Source organism: Pongo abelii, chromosome 15 (genome assembly GCF_028885655.2).
Source record: "Pongo abelii isolate AG06213 chromosome 15, NHGRI_mPonAbe1-v2.0_pri, whole genome shotgun sequence".
NCBI classification, from domain to species: Eukaryota; Metazoa; Chordata; class Mammalia; order Primates; family Hominidae; genus Pongo; species Pongo abelii.
The window spans coordinates 49,060,824-49,075,838 of record NC_072000.2 but is presented as its reverse complement, the minus strand read 5'-3'; the positions used below and the strand labels follow the sequence as shown (position 1 = coordinate 49,075,838).

At 34.8% G+C, this 15,015-nt stretch overlaps 1 protein-coding gene and 1 non-coding gene across 6 annotated transcripts in view; both read right to left on the bottom strand.

Moving 5' to 3' along the window:
* Nucleotides 1-286: 286 nt before the first annotated feature.
* The window catches only part of PRPF39 (pre-mRNA processing factor 39), a 31,392-nt gene continuing 16,663 nt past the window's right edge, over nucleotides 287-15,015 (bottom strand). For all 5 annotated transcript variants that reach the window (XM_002824709.6, XM_054530079.2, XM_054530081.2 and 2 more), the window contains 10 exons: nucleotides 13,152-13,319; nucleotides 8,236-8,401; nucleotides 7,368-7,475; nucleotides 6,102-6,266; nucleotides 5,662-5,788; nucleotides 5,065-5,333; nucleotides 3,398-3,582; nucleotides 1,641-1,715; nucleotides 1,284-1,404; nucleotides 287-1,042 (listed from right to left, as the gene is read on the bottom strand). In XM_002824709.6, coding sequence (XP_002824755.2) covers nucleotides 986-1,042; nucleotides 1,284-1,404; nucleotides 1,641-1,715; nucleotides 3,398-3,582; nucleotides 5,065-5,333; nucleotides 5,662-5,788; nucleotides 6,102-6,266; nucleotides 7,368-7,475; nucleotides 8,236-8,401; nucleotides 13,152-13,319 — 1,441 coding nt within the window. In that variant the 3' untranslated portion in view covers nucleotides 287-985. The remainder of the gene's footprint in view (nucleotides 1,043-1,283; nucleotides 1,405-1,640; nucleotides 1,716-3,397; nucleotides 3,583-5,064; nucleotides 5,334-5,661; nucleotides 5,789-6,101; nucleotides 6,267-7,367; nucleotides 7,476-8,235; nucleotides 8,402-13,151; nucleotides 13,320-15,015) is intronic.
* On the bottom strand, nucleotides 4,914-4,999 carry LOC112128947 (small nucleolar RNA SNORD127). The gene has a single exon (XR_002911388.1). It is a non-coding gene; the product is annotated as a small nucleolar RNA SNORD127 (small nucleolar RNA).

The following is a 15,015-nucleotide window of genomic DNA, read 5'->3' as shown; positions in this document are numbered from 1 at the left end:
GTTTGGTGTTAATATATTATTGTTCTGATTAGGGAATTGGAACTAAGGACCTCATCAAACCAGGGAGTAACTCCCGGTAAAATTATCTGGACAGATTGCCTGTATAATGAGAAGGCAAAAGCATAAGGCTTGAGGGGAAACAAAATGCTAAAAGGGAAAAAATCTTGGCAGGAAGATCAAGACCTGAATTTAGAAAAAGTGTACTTCAAAACCAATGATCCACTAATACAGGTGAACATAAGGTTAATATTACTAATTGATCCCCCCAAAATAAATTCATAAACGATTACTGGATGAGTCTTCCGTTTTATTACAAAAATGAAGATCAGTTTGATCAAAATGAAAGCTTGTTCACAAGTTTTACATGAATATTCTAAATACAAAGTCTCCTGAAACATACTTTTGATATGATTTTCATTTTTAAAGGGATGCAAACATTCCATTTTCTCATTCATAATCTCTATTCCAAGGCATAGTATTTCAATAATGTATCCTTTCTGCAGTTAGATCACAATTCACAAGTATAACTGAAACAGACAAAACCTTGTCAGCAAAGGTTAAAAGTCCTTTTTTCTTTAAAAAAAAAAAAAAAAAAAAAAAAAAAAAAGGAGGTAAATAACCAGCCCTTATGTGTTTTCAGAATTTTGTACTACACTGACATGATTTGCAGTCAGCTTTTTCTTCCTACCCCTTAAGGCTACAAAATTCTGTTGCAAATGCACTGCAAAAGAATTCTAGACCACTTAATGCAAAAATCAAAAAATAGTTTTTCAATAAAAAGTAAATTTTATAAATGGTAGGAAACAGTATCTGTGGTAAGCTACTAATTGACATTTTCCCCCTATTACTAAACAAATCATGTTACACAGAAACAAGGAAGACAGGTTATCAAATACAACAAGCTTATACTGTTTACATCCCTCATTAAAAAAAATAATAATTTCATACTTTTCACACACTCCATTTGAAATTTACATTTTTCCCATCAGGTTGGAGGGGGAGGATAATATTGTCCATAATTCCAAGGATTCTGATAATTGTACTGAAAGGAAAAAGTAAGTATGTTAGCATATTAGAACTGTGGCAGAGTTCCATATGTAAAAGTATAATTAAAGCAGGTATGTTTAAGAAAACAAGCAAGTGTTCACTGCTAAAATTCTAGTACTTAACCACCAAAGAATGTATTACACAATTGGAACAAAAACTTTTTTTAAAAAAAAGAAACTATCCTAATATATGCTAATAACATCTATGAACAAAGAATTGTAATTATGCAGACTCACTTGATACCACGCACTATAATTATATACAGCTTGGTTTGCCTGTAAATCACCATCAATCATCTGTGTAGATGATGAAGTTGTATCTTCTGTATGTGCTTTCTTTTCCTCTGGTTCTTCTGATCTATATAAAACGTCAAAATGGAAACTTTCAAAACTCCCACAGATAAGAACTTTAACGAATAGATGAATGTTATCTGTATATTTGTTTTACTGAAGTTCTGAATCACTCAAGACTTTTTCAGACCATGAAAATAAAGTATGTAAATTACAACATAAAAATAACACTTAAAAACATTTGTCTTTGAAGGCATTTCCATAATGAAGCACCCCTTCTTGACTTAGCAAAAAGTGACATACCCATTTTCTGCTTTCCTTTTTAAAGAATCCTGTTCTTTCAGGAGTGTTTGATGTTCATCATAAGCATTCAGAAGCCTGAAAGGAAAGAAAAAAATATCCTCTGGAATATATAAAAAACAAACTTTATTAAATATTTAAAGTTGTTTTTACTTAGGAAACTGCCTAAGAAAATTTCTAAGCGGCTCCTTTATTTTTAAAATTTCTACTACTAAAATCATAGTCCTGATACTCAGACACTCCATTCCCTATACTTACAATGGACTAAATGACACTTGTGTTGAATCTCCGATTTGTCTGCCTATTTTTACCAAATTAAAATAATGTCATTTAACATCACTGGTCAAAATTCCAATAGCTTACTACTGTCAACTACCTACTGCAAGTGCTATGAATTCAGTCTAGCTTTCAATGCACGACACAGTCAAGATCACGCTTCCACTACTTCACAAAAACCTCCAATCAAGCAGATGTTACTTTTAGATGAGCTTCAACTTGCTTCCGCCACTGTGTCTCAGCTTATCAGAATCCAGTAATAACTAAATGAAGCCCAACCTCCTCTATGAAGCATGACAAATCCATTCTGATCCACAGAGAGATCACACCCCTCCCGGCAGTTACTTGCTACCTCATACACTTACTTATTTCCTGTTAATCATATCCTTCAACTAGACTAGAAGCTAGAATTACATATCTCATCTTTTGTGTACCTTCTTCAGTGTAAACATAAGACACTAAATACACAGCACACAAGCAGTTAAGAGCAGAAACTCTGAAGTAGGTTCAGTCCTAGCTCCACAATGTGATAACAGCTACATGACCTCAGAAAAAATGCCTAATCTCTGTTTAATCGTCTCATCTATTAAGAGAACAGAACCCTATACCCTCATTCTACTGCTATGAATTTTCTGCAAGATAGCTAATATAAAACATTTGGCATCATGCCAAGCACGCAAATATATACATTAATACATTAAAATACACTAATACAAACATTAGCTGTTATATTAGTTGCACTGAAATTTTACACAGCCATCAAAAATATATACACACATATACAAACACCCAGACACAACTAATTCTCAGTTTATCTACAGTGGTTTCAACAGAAATCTAAATGAGAATAATCAGAAAAGGCACATGCCTAATAGGAACTGGTGTATTTCCTTACTAGAATCAGGTAAGACTGGAACTTCAGCAATGCTGTAGCCAATATTTGTACTCTTAGTAAATTTAATCTTAAACTTGTCCTTTTCCCAAATCCACTGAAGCATTCTCTTCAACCATCCTCAACTTTCGGCCTTTTACAATGAAAGAAGATGAGGCCACTAGGCATGTTCTGTGGGACCATATCCATCCTCTTCTCCAATCTCAGAAAATAGCACTCCTAACTGGAGATTAATCCCATCCATCTTTATTGACCTATATATTAAATATTTGGGTCTCAGGGTTCAATCCTTATCCCATTTCCCTATTCACAGGATTGCTCCTTCCTGCCTTCTCTCATTCAGTCATGGTTTAGATTGTCATTCTAAAATTGGGAAAACAGTTTTGAAGGAAAGACAAACCTTATGACTTCCTGTTAAGTACATACACATTTACAAAATTGAATTTACCCCCATATATATCTGAGGAAAAAGTAAACTAAGTGAACATTTTAAAATTTAACAATGTATTAATCTATACTAATCATCAAATCCCCACACAAAAATATCAATGCTCATTTATCATTCAAATAAGTAATATAACTAATATCTTACTTATTAACATCGGAACCAAAATCTTCAAGAAATTCCACTTTTCTCTGAGAAAATGTAATTCTCATTTTAATAGGTAATGAACCATGTACAGCTTTGTCAAAACAATTTAGGATATTTTCTTCATTTTGTTTGAGGTCACCACTATATTCCATTTCAAGTAAATTGAGGTATAACTTTGTGTTCTCCTGTGTAAAAAGCAGCATCAATTAATACCTCTAAAATATTTTTATTAGAGCACAGATATTTAAAATGCCTTAGTTTTTATGTCTCAATTTGAAAAAAATATTGAAAATTGTATTAAAATACAACTCATGCTAAATGTTTTCAGCATATATCTAAAGGGGTGAAAAAATTCATTAACACACTGATGAATTTTTCAATCAACTGATCATCCTAGTATCTCCTAAACAATGCATATTGTTCAATGACAGTAAATTAAAACTCTATATCCCATCTTGTATTTAGTATGACATCACCTACCATGACAATTAGAAAATAAAACATAAAAAAAAAACTCTATGCTTCAAATAATTTAAATCTTTACTACAACTATAGATAAACATCTTAGCCGGGCGTGGTGGCTCATGCCTATAATCCCAGCACTTTGGGAGGCCAAGGCAGGAGGATCACTTTAGGTCTGGAGTTTGAGACCAGCCTGGCCAACATGGTAAAACCCCATCTCTACTAAAAATACAAAAATTAACTGGCATGGTGGTGCACACCTTTAATCCCAGCTACTTGGGAGCCTGAGGCAGGAGAATGGCTTGAACCCAGGAGGTGGAAGCTGCAGTGAGCAGAGATCACGCTATTGCACTCCAGCCTCAGCGACAATGAGACTCTGTCTCAAAAAAAAAAAAAGCCCAGGTGCGGTGGCTCACGCCTGTAATCCCAGCACTTTGGGAGGCCGAGGCAGGCAAATCACCTGAGGTCAGGAGTTCAAGATCAGCCTGACCAACATGGTGAAACCCTGTGTCTACTAAAAATACAAAAATCAGCCAGATGTAGTGATGCATGCCTGTAATCCCAGCTACTCGGGAGGCTGAGGCTGGAGAATCGCTTGAACCCGGGAGGCAGAGGTTGAAGTGAGAGCCAAGATGGCACCACTGCACTCCAGCTTAGGCGACAGACTCAAAAAAAAAAAAAAGACAAACATCTTAAACTGCAGCTAGAAGCAAACTGCTATAAATCTGTATCTTAAACAGACCTGGCAATAACTAAAATCCTAAAACTTGAGAAATTACCTATTACCTATACACTGCCTTTTTCAATTGATATATAAAAAGTACTCTATAGAGAAGCAAAATCATCTCACTTCTAAATGTGCTTACAACATAGGCAACGCCTATGCTTTTGTTTATGAAGTATTCTCCCAAGTCCTCTGTTCTACTTAGTAATCAGTAAATTTGTTGATAATTTCTAAAGGGAAAATAGTATCACAATGTCTACAACAATTTTAACCCAATAATCTTAATGTCTCAAACTTTTAATTCAAAACAATTTGAAAAAAAATTTTAAATGGCAACATCAGTTTAGAGGGACTGTTGTCCTCATTTAGTAATAAAATATATTACATACAGACCAAATCTTTCATCACAGTTGCCACAGTGAAAATACACTGACCACTGGTTTTTTTTATAGAAGATACTCTTAAAAATACAAATGCATACTTTGTCTCTTTCGATTGCTTCCAAAAGCACCTTTCTTGATTTTGGAAGGTTTTTCTGTATTTTGAAAAGATGCCGGGCTAGTTTGACAGCATAAAATGAAGATTCATTATTTGATTTGGCATTCTTAATGGCATCCTGAAGCAAATGTTCAGCTTCTTCCAGATTTCCATGCCGTCGTTCTAAACTTACTCTTCGTAAACGAACCATTGCCAATCCTAGAACACATTCTTCAAATGTTCTCAAGATATTCCTGGCTTCATTAATATTACCTAGAAACAGTAATTAAATGTTTATGCTTTGGTTTAAACAACTAAAATAATGTTTATAACCAGATACTGGCAACAATCACCCATGGGCTAAATCCAGCAACTAATAATGGGAAACAGCCATGCATATTTACATACTGCCTATGGCTGTTTTGGGGCTACAATGGCTTACAAAGCCTGAAAGTCAGAACACATGGCTTTTACTATCTGGCCCTTTAGAGAAAAAGTTTGCCAAACTCTGCTTTACACCATCCCTTACCACTCAATTTGTCACTGTTTCCTGAAATAACTTAAAATCTCAAAAATATCAACTGAATTTCTCCACTCTTACCCTGCTGTTCCTCAAAAGCTGCCCAAAGCATATGCACCATGGGTTTCTTTGGGAGATGTATAGTACAAGCTCTGCTGAAGACATGCCTCACTCCTTCAATGCTATGGTTTTCCATGTACTTGGCATACTACATACAGAAAAGAGGAAATACTGAATAATTTACAGTTGAACAAGCCATTAAATTTGTGACAGAACGATAAAATTCTATTTTTAAACCCATTCAGCACCTTTATTGAACCACTAGACTAGTTTCTGTAAGGAAGGACGAAGAGAGGCAACGAGGTTGGCATATGCAGCAGTCAAATCTGGTTGCAAGCAGACCATCTCCTAATGCAACAGATATAGTTATATGAACAACATTCAACAGAAGTACAAAAAAGGTTAGTCACTAGATCAATGTTTATAATATATTCAAGTTTAAGAGCACATGATTTTCTTACCTTAATCCAAAACTCCTCATAGAGGGCACATGATATGACACATCTTTCAAAGAGAACCACAACTCGTTCATGAGTCCCATTTTCAATTTCAAATTCTAAGTATTCTTTCCAGTTTTTTAGTTGTGCCTTTTCCAAAGGTTTCACATGAAAGTAAGGTCTTTTAATCTGTAATGAAATTGTAACATGCCAATGAAAGTAAACCAATATCACCAAAATATGCACATGTACAGTGTTAATACAAATTATTTTAAATATAAGTATAATTGATAATTAAAATTTTTAATCATATTTCATAATTTAAAAAACTTTTAAAATTAACCCTTAAATTCCTTAAGCTTTACAAACAAATGAAATAATACATTTTCTCTGTATTCTGCCATCTTGCCAATTACATGCTTTTTAATGTACAGAACATTTTATACTTTGTTGAATATTTTAAAATTGAACAACCACAGTGACAGAAAGCAGATCAATGGCTGCCTAGGGCTAGGAGTGAAGAGGGGAACTCTGGCTGGAAAGGGGCCAAGGGGACCTTTGGGGTGCTAAAAGAGTTCTGTATCTTGATTGCTGTGATGACAATGTATATACATACATCTGTGAAATGATTCCATATTCTAAGATTCCATTCATATGAAAGGCCATTATAGGGAAATCTACAGAAACAAAAAGCAGATGGTGGTACCTTAGCACTGGGGATAGAGGGTCGCAGCTGAGGAGGTAGGGGTAGTGACAACTAAAAGTTAAGGTGTTATTTTTTGAGGTGGTGATTATGTTTTAAAATTGACTGTGGTGATGGTTGTACATATCTGTGAATATACTAAGAACTATTGAACTGTATACTTTAAATGGGTGAATTCACATATGGCATGTGAATTATATCTCAGTAAAGCAGTCAGAAAAAAAACCAAAGAATTAAAACTGTGTGAAATTACCTTATTTTACTATATACCTAAAATGGGTGAATTGTAATGTATGTAAAGTATAACCCCAAGAAGTTGACTTTTAAAAATTGAACAATTAGAATAAAATAGTTCAGATTAAGCAGATATCTTGCAATTCAAGTAAATCTGAATTCAAACATTCTAAAATTCATCAGGGAAAATGGAAAAACGGATAATGATTACAATAAATGAGACGAACATCTGAAGTTATGGCTTAAATATGCAAAAATAAAGTTACAACAGAGATAGTACTATCAAAATTGAAAGAAAAATAAATTATTCCTACTTTGTATTTTAAAGACTATTACAAAACAAAAACACTTACACCTTCTTCAAAAGTCCACCTTTTACTAACTTCATGCTCATTATAATTAAACATTTCTTGATGAATCTCAATGATTCTATGTCTCATGTTTTCTATTTCTGTAATTAGCTTGGGAAGAAAAAGGGAAAAAAAATAAATCTCACAAACCGTATACTGAAAATTTTCAGTATCACTGCTTACATTTAAGTATTATTCACAGATATTTTAGTCTTAGATTAGTGGTAGATTTTTAACTGTTGGCAATTATGTGCAAAATCCAATTAACAACACTAAAACTTATCACACAACTTCCTAATTAACCACTTTCATATTTTTTTTTTCTTTTTTTCTTAAATTGGGCTAGTAGATACACAACCTAGGCAAAATATTCCTTCTAAGCTAAGTTTTTTTGGGGGGTATACATACAAGCTACTGAATCCCCACTTGCCTTAATCAGAAATTAACTTCAAACAAGCTACAAGTCACTGGGTAAATGGCCAGTTATATAAGTGATCACTGTGCCACTCATGGAGTCAAGGGATAACAGGTCCAGTTTCTTCTGCACTAAAGACTTTTTCTCCCCCGAGATGGAGTCTTGCTCTGTGGCCCAGGCTGGAATGCAGTGGTGCCATCTTAGCTCACTGCAATCTCCGCCTTCCAGGTTCAAGCAATCTTCCCACCTCAGCCTCCCAAGTAGATGGGACTACAGTCATGTGCCACCACACCTGGCTAATTTTTGTATATAGACGGGGTTTCATCATGTTGCCTAGACGGGTCTCAAACTCTAGACCTCAGGTGATCCGCCTACCTTGGCCTCCCAAAGTGCTGGGATTACAGGCATAAGCCACCACACCTGGCCACTGACGAACTTTAGAATAAGACTGGTTACCTTTGCAGGATCAGTTATGTCTTCAATTCCCGATGGTAGATCATCACCAGGAGGACCATCATCACCACTATGACCATTTACAGAAGCTAATTCCCTTCGCAACTGAATAAACTGTTCACCAGTTAAAAGATCTCTAGGCAAATTATTCTGTACATGTTCTTTAAATCTAAAGGAAAACAATAAAAATATATATATATTTGAATCATAATTTTAGATCTCATATTGAGATTCCTACTATATACTACTCTTTCAAAGGATTTGATTTTAAAAAGAAACCAAAATATCATACCTTTTCTCCTTCTTTTCTATAGTAAAACCCTACCATATATGATAAAACACTACCATATGATAAAACAGTCTATAGACATCTTCAATTTCTTCCTACCTTTACAGTGGAATGGAGAAGGCATGGACGGGCATAAATTCAAACCTCAGTTCTGTCTGTTACTGGTTATGACTTAAGGGAAGTTTTTCTTTTCTCTAAATCTTAGTTTCCTCAATTGTAAAATAAGATGATAATACCTATTCTTTGTGTGTCATAGAATCTATTTTACTACAAAGACATAAGTTACAGTAAAATTAAATATTGTAATCCATATTTAAATTCTAAATGATCACTTGTAAATAACCAACAAATATAGCATTTCCTTCCCACCTTCCAAATACTCATCCACATGTGAGTATGCAAAAATCCAGTGAAACTGCCCAATTAAGATTATCAATTACCTCATATATAAAATTAAATGGACACTTGTTTTGTAATATGGTCCTCCAAGCCTCTGACTGCTGCTCTATGTCTTATTCCCCTTCTTACCTGCCCTAAATGCTACTATTCCCAAGAATTCCACTGTCCATTTGGTTCTCATCTATTTTTATTAATACATACTTCTGGCCAATCTCATTGATACAGCTTGAAATAAGTATACCATGATGACTCTCAAAACTATAACACAAGTCCAAACCTTTCTCCTAATCACATTAGCATATCCAACTGCCAATACTCTGCACAAAGAAATGTGGATTAGTTTTAAGCTAATCTATAAAAAGATTTTTGAAAAAAATATCATTTCACTATTTTATGAAAACATGCAATAATTTGTATACATACAAATTTTAATCAAAAACACCAGGTTGAGGAGCTAAAATATCTACATCATCACAATTTGAATATACCTTTGGAACCTCAAATATGAAATATTTTAAAATAAGTGTGGCATCTTCATCTGAAAATGAATACCCTCAGTATTTCTTTCTTTCTTTATTTTTTTGTGTGAGATGGAGTCCCGGTCTGTCACCCAGGCTAGAGTGCGATGGTGCTATCTTGGCTCACTGCAAGCTCCACCTCCTGGGTTCAAGCAATTCTCCTGCCTCAGCCTCCCAAGTAGCTGGGATTACAGGTGCACACCACCACGCCCAGCTAATTTTTGTAATTTTAGTAGAGACGGGGTTTCACCTTGTTGGGCAGCCTGGTCTCGAACTCCTGACCTCAGGTGATCCACCCACCTCAGCCTCCCAAAGTGCTGGGATTACAGGTGTGAGCCACCGTGCCCAGCCACCCTCAGCATTTCTAATATTGATTAATGGTACTGTCAACCACTACATCTCTCAATCTCTTCCACCTAGCTTTTGATTTACATTAGATACCAGGTCCTATTTATTGACTGTACCTTTTAAATACATGTTCATCATTGCAGGACTTTTAAGCTGGATAAACATAAAATGACCTTGCAGCCTCTAGTCTCACAACTCTCATTCCCACCTCTGTACTACTATCAGAAATGTTACTAAAAAGTAAGTAAACAGGTTGGGCGCCTGCTGACGCCTGTAATCCCAGCACTTTGGGAGGCTGAGGCGGGCGGATCACCTGAGGTCAGGAGTTCAAGACCAGCCTGGCAAACAAGCTGAAACCCATCTGTACCAAAAATACAAAAATTAGCTCGATGTCAGGGCGGGCGTCTGTAATCCCAGCTACTCGGGAGGCTGAGGCAGGAGAATCACTTGAACCTGGGAGGTGGAGGCTGCAGTGAGCCAAGACTGCACCACTGCAATCCAGCCTGGGCAACAGAGCGAGATTTCACCTCAAAAAAAAAAAAAAAGTATATAAATAACATTGGAATCTAATTTAAATTTTACAAAGTCAACGGATACAGAGGCTAACGGCCCATTTCAGCACCAGGCAGAAAAAAATTAACACAGATTGCCTTATGTTAAAAAATTAAAAATAAGGAAGTAACTCTCAAATATGTAGTATGAAAAAACAGATTTAATTACAAATGAATATTAAAACTCAAAATTGTCAACAAATGAATTAAAAACTTAAAATAAGGTAAAATTTCAAAATAACTACATACAGTACATAAATCTAAAATGACTTGATTGCTACATCATGTAGCAACTTCTTTCAGTGACAAAATGTGCATAATATTAAGCAGTATTTTTTCAGCAGTTTTTTGTATTATAAAGCTAACATTTATTCAGTAAAGACTGGCTAAGTGCCTAATATATATTGAGCTCTATTCCTAAATATTAGAGATACAAAGAATTAAGCCTCAGAAACTGACAGGCATGTTGAGGATATAAGAGACATAAATTCAAAGCAGTGTTACTGGTGCTGATATAAATGTAAATAAATGTAGGTAAAGTCGTGGCACAAATAACAGACTAGATATCTCAATATAGGTGAACCAGAGAAAATTTCACAGAGAAGACACAAAACTGTGTGGTCTCAGGGAATATAAGTCCACTAGACAAGTGGAAAGAGGAAAAGGTATTACAGTCATGAAGATATAAAACAACACTGCCCTTTGGGAAGTTATCAGACTTAGGTATGTCTAGAGCTCAGGAACTACCAGGGATTGGACCTGGATGTTAGACCAGATCACAAAGTCCTCATGCTAAAGAAGGTTTTAAATTAGACATTATCTCAGAGATAATGTGCAGGGTACATCCAATGGTACAAGCCTAATGCACAAGCACAATAAAAATATTTCCATTATTACTGTATACCATTTAGAATATGTTTTTTAACACACGCCTCCTCCTCTATCCTTCTGACCAACTCACAGGCAACGCTATTTACACATGGCTTCTTTGGGCCTTCATTCCTACAACTTAAATAGCTTATCAGCAGGTACACAGCAAATGCTAAATAAATGACTTTAACAAAGAGGCATGTGTTACAGAAAAAAAAAAACAAAACATTCAGTGGTTCTCAAAGCAGTTAGTCATGTGAATTAGTTAACTTACATAAACTATAAGAATTGCATAAAGACTACTTGTGAGTTCGCTATAACTGATAAGGAAAGTGGTTCTAAATGCATTAAGTGAAAAATATCAGATTATAGATCAGTATGTGTAATATAATCCCACTAATATCTATTATAAGTATATATGCATTTTTAAAAGCCTAGGGTAACTGATGACTTAAAGAAAAATAAATAAATAAAAGCCTAGTGGGATATTTATTTAGAAATAAAAAAGATTTGTATGAAAACATATAAAAAACTTTAGGGCCATACTGTCTAGGTTCCAAGTAGCTTCCAATCACTTACAAACTCTGTGGCCTTAGATAAATATGCTAATCTCCCTGTGTCTCCCCTTTCATAAAATGGGAACAATAGTACTTGCCTCGATGGGTTACTGGGAGGATTAAGTGAGTTACAAAGCACTCAGCACAGTGTCTGGGATATAGAAAATGCTATGTGTGTTTCCTACACATATTTTTTTTCCATCATCAGTAAAGTTCTTGTAGTCATAGATTTTTCCTATACTTTAAATCAGAGAAGAACTAGTCTATGAAAAGACACCGTCTTTGGCCCATCAGGTAATTTAAGTACTTTTGTACTTACGTGTTTGGTAACTATTTACCAAGCATTTCCATATGCCAATTCTTACTTGTGTTAACGTCTTTCAGCAAGTGTCTTCCTAGGTCATTATACCTTAGAAACCTGCCTGCTTCCTCTATTTCATCAAGAGCAGAGAGAATATTCCTATCTATATGCTTCCTATTTCTAACCTGAGTCTGTATAACTTCTATCTTTAGCACATTGATCCTCAGTACTTTACAAATGCTTCATAAAAGTCGTCTACTTTTGGTAGTAAAAAAAAAATTTAGAAAATCACTCACTTAAAAAGTACCTAAGTTTATACAATACTACTCATAAAAATTATAACAAAAAATAGAAAATACTAAGTTTATACAATACTACTCATAAAAATTGTAATAAAAAATAGAAAACATGCGAATTTAAAAAAAGCAAAGACACAGTCTTCATACTTGTTCAGAAAGACTTTCTGGATCCTTACTGATGGGATACTCTGAATAAAGCAGGAAACAGAACACAAAAATAATGACACACAGAATTAGTTGTTTTAACAGTAATCATTAAAATAAAAGGATACCAATTGTAACAGAAAAATCATGTTAGAAAATTAAAATGGAATGATACCTGAGTGTTTGAAAATAGATACTACTTACTATATAAAATGCATCCTTCACTGTTTTGGATATAAGGTGTTATACCAATCACAAGAATGTATATTTAGCAAATCATTAAGTTTCAAAAAAATAAGCATCTATCATGTGCCAGGCAGTGTGTCAATTTAATGCCATAAATAAATAACTCAACTTAGGTACTATTTTCTCATTCCTTCACTACTCTGAACTACCTTAGACAAGACAGAATTCCTATGAATAAGGAGAAACTTCTGTCTAAAAACAGTAAAATTTCTAAACATTTCATAAGGCATATGAAAAAATGTCAAAAGCAAGCATGTAGGTTGTGATTAGCAACAAAATTTATTCCTCTTTCCACGTAATAAAAGCTTACATAACATTTCAAGAGAATTATAATACTTAATATTACCAACTATCTGAGTAATCAAAGATGTTTCGATGATCAGAATTTCCCACCTACCTCTGAAAATGATGACTATACAGCTGTGTTGGAATACCAAGAATACGATCATATATAGCTGTAACTTCTCTCAGGTTTCCCTGCTCATTTTCCCAGTTTATATACATTTCCCACAGTCTGTCAGAACGGAAATCTGTTCCTGCAGCTAGAACAGCATGCTCAAAAGTTCTGAAAAATTAAATTACTCTTAAGTTATCTTTCCAAGATAAAATCACTTTTAAAATATTATTTCTAAATTTAGAAGATAATGCTAACTTCAAAAATTATATTCAACTGCTTCCTATGCAAGTAGGGATTAAAGGGTAGACAGATTAACAGAAAGCATACAACAGCTGCTTAAAAAGAGTGAGAAAAAGGGAATAGATAAATGTACTTTTTATGTAATTTTATCAAATAGAAAATTAAATACAAAATGTACACATTGCAAATAGGTAAGAGTAGACATTTAAGTGTTTGTTAAATCTGAATGTCTGTTGTATAGATTGATTTATGACAGAAGACAAAATTAAAACAAGTAGGAAGTTAAAGAGAGGCAAATTTTATCTCAATTTAAGAATATTTTCACGAGGCATGGTGAAATGATTACAGGCATGATTACAGGCTCATGCCTGTAATCGCAGCACTTAGGGAGGCTGAAGCGGGAGGATCACCTCAGGTCAGGAGTTCAAGACCAACCTGGCCAACATGATGAAACCCCGTCTCTACAAAAATACAAAAAATTAGCCAGGCATGGTGGCACATGCCTGTAGTCCCAGCTACTTGGGAGGCTGAGGCAGGAGAATTGCTTGAACCCGGCAGGCGGAGGTTGCAGTAAGCCGAGATTGTACCACTGCACTCCCGACTGGGCGACAGAGCGCGACTCTGTCTCAAAAAAAAAAAAAGTATACATATACTTTAAACCTCTCAAAAGCCCCTCTCAATTCTAAAATTCTACCATTAAAGTTTTATCACAGGCTGGGCACGATGGCTCACGCCTGTAATTCCAGCACATGAGGCCAGGAGTTTGAGACCAGCCTTGCCAACACGGCGAAACCCCATCTCTACTAAAAATACAAAAATTAGCCAGGCGTTGTGGTGCACATCTGTAATCCGAGCTACTCGGGAGTCTGAGGCATGAGAATCACTTGAACCTGGGAGGCGGAAGTGGCAGTGAGCTGAAATTGCACCACTCAACACTGCACTCCAGCCTGGATGACAGAGCAAGACTCTGTCTCCAAGGAAAAAAAAAAAAAGTTTGTTACAAAGTATTTTAAAATACCTAGTCATGTCAAGAGATTTCTGTAAGCAATTTTAGACACTGGATTTAATACTCCAATGGGATAAAGCTTTTAGATACACATACTTTCAAGATAAGTATCTTAGAATCAAGAGAGATTTTTAAAAAGTATAAAACTACACTCCCCTAAGTTAACCCACAATTTTAACACAATTTCAATAAAGCGCTAAAAAATGTTGAGAGGAACAAGAAAAAATAAAATTCTACTATTCATCCAGAATACAAAAATGCAAAATGACTTTGTAAAAGGATAATGCAGCAGGCATTTTCCTGAAAGATAATATAAGAAACTAGGAAGCTACAGTAATTACATATTTGGCACTGGGCAGGTAACAGAAAAATGGATGAACAGTACAGAGCCAAGGAAACAAAAAAGAGATCAATGTGCGTGAGTATTTGGTGTATGATATAGGAGATATTTTAATTCAACAGTGGGAATATATAAAAGGCTAATGTCTATCTCACGACAGAAATTAAATTCAGATAAATGAATAAGCAAAAAACTACAGAAAAGTTAGAACAAAATACAGGATTTATATATTTTTGGCAAAATAGGCACAAAACTCAGAAACCAGTAAGAATTGAAAC